Source organism: Danio aesculapii, chromosome 11 (genome assembly GCF_903798145.1).
Source record: "Danio aesculapii chromosome 11, fDanAes4.1, whole genome shotgun sequence".
In the NCBI taxonomy this organism is placed as follows: domain Eukaryota; kingdom Metazoa; phylum Chordata; class Actinopteri; order Cypriniformes; family Danionidae; genus Danio; species Danio aesculapii.
Genome location: NC_079445.1, coordinates 31,553,877 through 31,562,922, shown reverse-complemented (window position 1 = coordinate 31,562,922; position 9,046 = coordinate 31,553,877). Strand labels below are relative to the sequence as shown.

Sequence of the window (9,046 nt, the reverse complement as noted above, 5' to 3'; positions counted from 1 at the left end):
ATTTTCATCATCACATGATCTCTTATAACAAAATCACATGACTTTTTTTTTAATGCGCTTACTGAAATTTGTGCGGTAAAAGTGTTTCCATCGTAGTTTATGCGCATCTTTTCTTATCGAATAAAAAGTTTATCCTACTCAGTTATGCGCATAAATTTATGCGCATCATGGCGTTTCCATTAACCGATTTTTTATGCACATAAGCAAAATGCGCATAAAAATAGGTGGATGGAAACATAGCTAATGTGAATAGGTCATCAAATGAGTTATAAATATGCATAAATTATGTATTTTGTAAATAAACTTGTTACAATGAAAGACAATCATTAAACAGAACACATTATAATATATATAAAAATATGAAACTTGTGGTACACAATATTTTATATCATATACAAATATATCAGTATAAAATATCAAATAATATCCCATTAAAAGGATAGTTAAATTTACCTAAATTTAGTTTCTATTATAATGCACTCTCCTTCCATGTTATGAACATGGGTTTCTGTCTCATTAAACACACAAAATAAAAAGATCTGGATGTTAATGGTTACCAGGTAGCAACATTCTTCAAAATATAATTTTGTTCAACAGGAAAATTAGGAATTAAAGATTTAGAATCACTTGAGGGTGAGTAAATAGTGAGTAACTGTTTTCTTTTTGGATGAACTATTCAATTAAATTCATTCATTTATTCATTCATTCATTCATTCATTCATTTTCTTTTCTGCTTAGTCCCTTTATTAATCTGAGGTCACCACAGCAGAGTGAACCGCCAACTTATCCAGCCTATGTTTTACGCAGTGGATGCCCTTCCAGCTGCAACCCATCACTGGAAAACATCCATACACACTCATTCACACACCCTCGAACAATTTAGCTTATTCACCTATACCACATGTTATTTTAGACTGTGGGGGAAACCGGAGCACCCGGAAGAAACCCATGCGAACACAGGGAGAACATGCAAACTCCACACAGAAATGACAACTGACCCAGCCAGGGCTCGAACCAGCAACCTTCTTGCTGTGAGGCGATTGTGCTACCCACTGCGCTACTGTGCTGCCCTATTCCATTACATATAACATAAAAATAAACTTTATAGACAGATACTACATATAATAAAAGTTCCCTGAGGTGAGAAAAACGTGAGTACAAAATAACTCACAGTAATGTGTGAGGGGGGATATAATCAGAGAGGAACAAAATCTTAGGAGGTTGAAAACAAGGACAACTTAACAAAAAGTGTATGTCTGTGTGTGGTGTGAAATTATGGAACGGATTCTCAAAAAATGTCAGGATATTAATCAATTTAAAAAGTTGTATAAATATATATTATTAAAGGAATTTAATGATATAGAGGTAAACAAAATGAGAAAGGTATGATGAACTCAATTAATGGCTGTTTGTAGTACTATGTATTTTTGGTCTATGTTATAAAATGTAAATGTACGAATGGAATTAAACATATAATATGTCAAAGATGCTAAAAGGATAAAACATGTCTCATGTAAAGCTCATATGTCTCATGTAAAAAAGAGATAAGTAAAAGAAGAAATAAGTTGAATAATAGACAAATGATGTGTGTGGTAATAGGGTGGAGAAATAACAAGCTTGAGCTTCATCCTGCTCCATTTCGACCATGTTGAAATGTATTTTGTTTAAAGTTGTGTGTATGATTTTTCTGTTCAAAAGAAATAAATAGATCAAATCAAAGCACTCACTGCTGGTCATGTGTGAAACCTTCTCCATTTTCTTCAATACAGAGTCCATTCTAGAACCGGTCTGGTCCATCTCTTCATTAAACTCACCCAGCATACTAGGACAAAAAAAGATGCACTTTTGTCAATTTGATTAAATACAGATGTAACATTTTGAGACTGTCCACAATTAGACACTTACAGAAATAGTCAAAACACATTCAATTCAATAATCGAAAGTGCAACCGTATGACAGAATGCATTCAAAACAAAGGATCACCTTCTCTCTACCCCAGGGGTGACCAACCCTGTTCCTGGAGATCGACCTTCCTGCAGATTTCAGTTGCAACCCATATCAAACACACCTGCCTGTAATTATCACGTGCTGTTCAGGTCCTGATTAATTGGTTCAGGTGTGTTTGATCAGGGTTGGAGATGAACTTTGCAGGAAGGTAGATCTCCAGGAACAGGGTTGAGCACCACTGCTCTACCTATTGTCATTTTGTGAAAAAGTGCCCCAAAAACAAGCTGTGTTGAATATGATCAGAATCATAGTTGCCATCCACATTATTTTCATTTATTCCTGTACACTCATAAATAAAAAAGATGTAATGAACCACTCAAAAATTTAAATGCGCTGTTTGTTAGCTTACACTGCCTGTTCATCCAGCTCGTCTCCTATCCTGCTGGACATGTCCTTCAGGACGCGGATACTGCCTGTGACCAGCTCTAAATGCTCATCCTGGTCCTGCATGATCAGCTGCATACAGAGAAACTTGCTTATTATAACATATGAAAATAATATGAAACATTCAAAATTGTAATAATAAACCTGCAAACCAAAAGATCAAATTTTCTTGTTTTCTGTCTGTAAAACTCATGAGATGCTTTCTGAAGCATGTTGCATAATGCCAGTTTGGGATTCTACCCAGGTAAGTTTGCAATTAGTTTGAGCAAACCCAAACTAGTTTTCTGGCCTTAAAAAAGTGGGTTGATCGGTTTCTTCCCTATGGTAACTTGAGGTTTTCTTCTGGGTTACAGATAGCAAACCCAAACTGGGCCAATCAGCTGTGAATAAAATGCCTATTCATCCATTCATAGCCTAAAAGAATTTTTGAGTCAAATTTCAAATAATAATTGCAATTATTTATACTTTAACTTTGTAATATACATTTAAACAGTTTTAAATTGTCAATTAATATTAATAATGTCTATAAAATTAAATTTACATTTAAATATTTACATTTGCTTAAATTTGAAATTAATTTATTTAACAGGGACAATGCTCATTTAACAACAGCAAAACTGTAAATAAAGCCAGAGTTAGCCACAGGGCTATTTTTCATCTGCAAAAGTTGTACGTCTAAACTGCACAGCCCAGTCTCCTCTAGTAATAGACCGTGTTGCTCTGCCATTATTATTGTTCTATTACTCCACATCTGTCAAGTTTGCATTTCATATTCTCTATAAGATAACAATTAGCAGATTCGGTTCAGAGTGATTAGTTCATTGCATTGGAAGTAAAGTGGTATGTCTCGCATTCAAGTAAGCAATCAATTGCTGTGCTACCCATTTCTCTGCTACTTTGGCAACTGTAGGCAATACACTAATCGGCCTATAGTTTCTTACATTTGTTTGCTCACCAGCTTTAAAAAAAAATCTGTGTCACTATGGCTAATTTCCAAGCATCTGGGTATTTACCTTGTGTACTTGAAAGATTTATTTGATGGGTGATAGAGCCAGCTAGTATATCTTTGTATGCTTTTAAAAACACAGAATCTAATCCATAAGCATCTTTTGCTTTCGAAGTTCTAAATGAGTCTATAATGTTTAAAACATCAGATTCAGATGTATCATCTATTTTAAAAATTGGCAACGTGGTGGCGCAGTAGGTAGTGCTGTCGCCTCACAGCAAGAAGGTCACTGGTTCGAGCCTCGGCTTAATTCACTTAGTCTATGGTCAATTTTCCTTCCAGTCAGTGTATTAATATTTTTCCAACTCATCTTCCCAATTTCCCATCTTTCCAAATCATAATGAATTAGGTTTTTAAAATGGCTGTCTTTTAGCTGTTTTTAAATCTACATTTGCATTGGTATAGTACTATTAGATTTAAGTTGCCTCATCAAACTATATTTCTGATAATGCTATCTCTTAATCTTCAACAGAGGGGTAAATTTCTGACTCTCTTGTGAGAAATTAATCAAACTAATGCTCTCATGTCTCCTTTAATCAGCTGTTTGCTGCACTTGCATAATCACAAACTCCGGATTAAACCAAGAGTTAAAGTTTATATCAATTTTTGTGAAACAAATAAACCTTTGATCTTAATCAGTTTGGATATGCTTGGTTTAGTCAACCCCAGACTTACTCTGCAACCCAGAGTTTGTTCAACTCATTTTGTGAATATTGTCAATACTGTTTGATAATAAGTGCAAGGTGAGCTGCTATGTCATACCTGCTGCTGCTCCTGTTGCTCCTGAATATATCTGGAGTTTGCAGACACCAGATGAGGCTCCAGACCAGCGTATCGGTCCTTTGCTGTGGCTCCGAGCAGAGCCTGTCAGAGACAGGGCTGTTAACACCAGCAAATATGACCATATCAATCCATTCGGTTGAACAGAGAACAGAAGGAACTCACCTGTTTGTTTTTCTTTTCTGCTTGTGCCACAGCAGAGGGACTGGAGAGCTGCTCCTTCATCAGCTACACACACATTCATATAGAAATAAATAATATATATGTGTGTGCGTGTGTGTGTGTGTGTGTGTGTGTGTGTGTGTGTGTGTGTGTGTGTGGAGGAGAATGATTGGCACCTGAACGGATTTCCGTGTTCGTTCCACAAAGTCTCGTCTCTCCTGGAGTTCATGTTCTCCTAATCGGAACTTTCCAGGGTTCGCCTCCACAATACCTGATACAGTCAAGGACTATAAAAACTTCTGCATATGGGTAAAAAAAAAACTGTTATTATTAAAAATATAAATTACATTTCCAATAAAATTCTCCCTATTTTTTATTCAGTGTAACAACAGCTTCCAGTATGTACCAAATATATTATTTAGAACAAGTATTTTAATAATAACAACTTCTAATAGAAAATTCTCTCCCTCCATCTATCTATCTATCTATCTATCTATCTATCTATCTATCTATCTATCTATCTATCTATCTATCTATCTGTGTATCTACCTATCTATCTATCTATCTATCTATCTATCTATCTATCTATCTATCTATCTATCCGTCTACGTATCTACCTGTGTATCTATCTATCTATCTATTCGTCTACGTATCTACCTGTGTATCTATTTATCTATCTATCTATCTATCTATCTATCTGCTTATCTATCTGCTTATCTATCTGCTTATCTATCTATATGCCTGTCTGCCTATCTATCTATCTATCTATCTATCTATCTATCTATCTATCTATCTGTCTGTCTGTCTGTCTGTCTGTCTGTCTGTCTGTCTACCCGTGTATCTATCTACCCGTGTATCTATCTGCCTATCTCTCTGCCTATCTATCTATCTATCTATCTATCTATCTATCTATCTATCTATCTATCTATCTATCTATCTATCTAGCTTGCTTGCTTGCTTGCTTGCTTGCTTGCTTGCTTGCTTATTCTTTTAAACATTTTAATAAGTACAGATCAGAATGCATTTTTACATAAATATACAGTATGTTATAATAAATGGTGTAACATCATTTCAATATTTCACTATTTTGACTTTTCACAAAGATTATTTGACAAATCTGACATTTTTTGTGCATTTGAAAATAACCAAATGTATACAAAATAATGGTTTTAATTTAAATAGCAAGAGGTCAATAAGATTTAAGCAATTAACTGTTCTATACGGTGAAAAGACACATGAAGTGACAGTCAAGACATTTATAATAGCCAAGGTTTTGAACTCTTTGAAACTCTCTGCTCATCAAATAATCCTAGAAAAAATGTATGATAGTTTTCACAAAAATACTAACACTATTAATAATAAATACCCTGAACACAGAATGAGATTTCTAGAATTGAATTAAAATAACATATTAAAACACTTTTAATTGTATAAAATACTATTTAAAATTGTAATAACACTTCACAATGTGGCTTCTTTCATAGATAACAAAAAAGTGCTCTTTTTTTTTTTTTTTTTTAATAAGATCCATAAAAATCCTTTTTCCTTTCTTTTGTCAGCCCAATATCTTCTTCCCCAATACAGAGCCATCCTGCGTAATATTCTGATGTTTAAAAGCATTACAGGTCTTCAGTTTGCAACAGGATACTGATAGTTTCATGTAGGTCTTCCAGGTCCCAGTCGATAGCCCTCAAGCAGTTTCGGAGCTCATTGGTGCTCCAGTCGAGCTCATCTCTGCTGACGGGGGTCTCCTCCTGCAGCAGCTCCTCCCAGCGCTCATACAAACCCTGTGCTTTGGACAGGGCCTTCTGCACCTCCCTGCCAGAAAGACAAGCAAACTGTCAAAGCCTTTCTACTTGTTTATCTATAGCAAACAACTTGCACATGTGTACCAAGTTGGTGGTAGTTTCTATTATGTTGGGTTGAGTTTAGGGTTCCACAATATATCGTTTCAGCACTGAAATCGCAATGTGGTCATTTGCAAGAGTCACATCCCTGGATAAACAATGTATTATGTGCATGTGTTTTTGAGTCCTGTGACTGTATAATGATTTTAAAAGCATTCAAGTATAAGTAATTGTACCATTTGCAACTTTAATAAGGATTAATTTTAATTATTTGTATTTTTTCTAATTTAATTACTGTACCCGAATACTGTTAGACTCTAAAAATGATAAAACACAGTTTATGTCAATTGAATCTTTTTCTTTATTCTATTGATCTGTGTTTTTAGCTTGTTTACTAGATTATATGCAGATGCACTCCCCTACAGAATCATCCCAATCAATCTAAAATGATCAATTCTTTCCAAATAAAGGCATTCAAGCCATCTGGTGAAATTGCATTAAAATCCCAATATACTGTACACTACATGACAAAAGTTGTCGCCTATCCAAGTTTTATGAACAACAAATAATAACTTGACTTCTAGTTGATCATTTGGTCTCAGAAGTGGCTTATATGGAAGACAAAGGCCTCAAGATTAAACTTCATTTAATTAGGACAGTAAGTTCTGACTTTAGTTGGACAAAAGTCTTGTCACTTAACAGAAATAATGTACAGTATAGAATATAAAATCATGAAGCAGTGGAAAAATAATTAATACTGTGTATGACTGCCATGAGCTTGGACAACTGCATCCATACCCTTATTAATAAAGTCATCTGGAATGGCGTTCTTGCAGGACTCCCAGAGTTTGGAATTCATCTTCAATGCCTCCTATATCTTACCCCAGACATACTCAATAATGTTTATACCTGTTAACTGGGCTGGCCAATTGTGGAGCACTTTGACCATCTTTGCTTTTAGGAACTTTGATGTGGAGGCTGACGTATGAGAAGGAGCGCTTACTTGCTGAAGAATTTGCCCTCTCTTGTGGTTTGTAATGTAATGGGCAGCAAAATGTGATGATACCTCAGGTTGATAATGCTGCTATCCATTCTACAGACCTCTCGCACACCCCCAAACCATGATTTTTCCTTTACCAAACATTCAGTAAACATTCAAAACACATTTTAAGTGTTGCTTTTGTCAGACTATTAATAAGTGTCTGTAGAAGTAAAAATAATACATATATTTAAAAGTTGTTCTCTAAAAAAATCTGTACATACTTCAGCTGATTTTTTTTATTGTATAATTTTTTTTTTTACCTCGTTTTAGGACTTTACATTATTTTCTGAATTATGGCTTGAAAATGAGAGATTCCTAAAAAAAAGTAATTGACTAATGTATCAACAATAGCAAAAACAAGATTGAACATGACTTCAAACACGGTTCAGATTATTTTCGTTAGTGAAGCACGTTTCTTTAAGTATTTCCTCATTTTGTATATATAATTTATACACATTTCAGAAAACCTATACAAAAAAGCTTGCAATGCTAACGGTGTTAATCAACTTAGAAGTATGGCGATAACCATTGATTATATTACTTTACCCTAATCACCTGACGTGTCTTAAAGTATCATCCATTATTTTTTAATTCAACGAGTGATGACAGACTTTTGTTTAGTGTTTGTACGTTAAATGAATGACATGTAGCATAAATCAGTGTTTTTACACTGGTCAACACAAGCCACCAGTGTGCTTTCCAGTCTTCGTTTAACCTTCCAGATCTCTAAATCACTTATTTACATGTTTATAATCCTGTTTATTAGAGCACGGGGGTTGTTGATTAGTAAAGTCACATGAAAACAATAAAGTGACATTAACTGTGGCTACAGGTAGTGTTGAAGATGCCTCATTGACCATCAAATTAACCTGTCAGTATTCACGTCATGTCATCCAGACAAAAACGGAAGACGGAAAACATGTACAAGGAAAAGGAATGTGACTTTTCTTACCCTTTAACCACGAAAAAAGGATCCTCCATCGACATATTAGCCCCTTTTGCTCAGGAGCTGCGTGAAGTCAACGGCAAGACGGGTTTTGTAAAACATGCACGAAAGATCGAGCTTTCAAAATAAAAGTCTTCAAGCTTTAAATGTCAAATAAAAGTACTCTGGTCATGAATGAGGTTCATCGGTGATTGTTGGGGGAATTACCAGACAGAAAAGAAAGAAAGAAAGACAGAAATTACTAAAATGCTCTTATTACTAAGTAGTCTATACAAATTTAAAACATTTGATTAAATAAATTTATCTGTATTTAAAACATTTAAACATATATAATAGCATTGCGATATTCTGCAAATAACAGCACTCGTACAGCCTTTTATCCCTTCACCCTTGAGTATTACTCCGCCCACATACAGGAACAAACAGAGGAAACTCTACAGTTTGACAAATATTGCTGCTGTTGGACAACATGTTGTACTTTTGAGTTTTTTTAGTCGAGAATGTAGTTTTTAGTTTGCAACTATGCAATTTATTTATAAGGACAGTGCATTTTAAAATATTTATAATTTCTAAGAGGTACATCGAGCAAAGACGGTTGACGATGTTCATCCACAAGATGGCGACAGAGACCGATCTCTCTCATTTGTATGTTGTAGTGCTGTATTTATACCATAGTAGTATTGTGATCTCCGGATTGCAACAGAGAAATACTGGGAAATGTCTGTAGACTGATGGCATTTTATGCTGTTCAGCCCTATAATCTTAAAATGAGAGCAAAATCACTTGTTTTCGAGTCCCAGCTGGGTTAGTTGGCATTTCTGTGTGGAGTTTGCATGTTCTCCCCATGTTCGTGTGGGTTTCGGGTGCTCCAG

The 9,046-nt window shown here is 34.9% G+C and overlaps 1 protein-coding gene across 1 annotated transcript in view; it reads right to left on the bottom strand.

Annotated features, from left to right (window-relative positions):
- Nucleotides 1–8,270, bottom strand: part of LOC130237434 (syntaxin-10) — a 13,622-nt gene extending 5,352 nt beyond the window's left edge. Inside the window, exons 1-7 of the mRNA XM_056468368.1 lie at nt 8,181–8,270; nt 5,988–6,157; nt 4,516–4,610; nt 4,343–4,405; nt 4,160–4,261; nt 2,357–2,463; nt 1,728–1,822 (exon numbers count right to left, since the gene is read on the bottom strand). Coding sequence (XP_056324343.1) covers nt 1,728–1,822; nt 2,357–2,463; nt 4,160–4,261; nt 4,343–4,405; nt 4,516–4,610; nt 5,988–6,157; nt 8,181–8,215 — 667 coding nt within the window. The 5' untranslated portion in view covers nt 8,216–8,270. The remainder of the gene's footprint in view (nt 1–1,727; nt 1,823–2,356; nt 2,464–4,159; nt 4,262–4,342; nt 4,406–4,515; nt 4,611–5,987; nt 6,158–8,180) is intronic.
- Between the last annotated feature and the right edge of the window lie 776 nt (nt 8,271–9,046).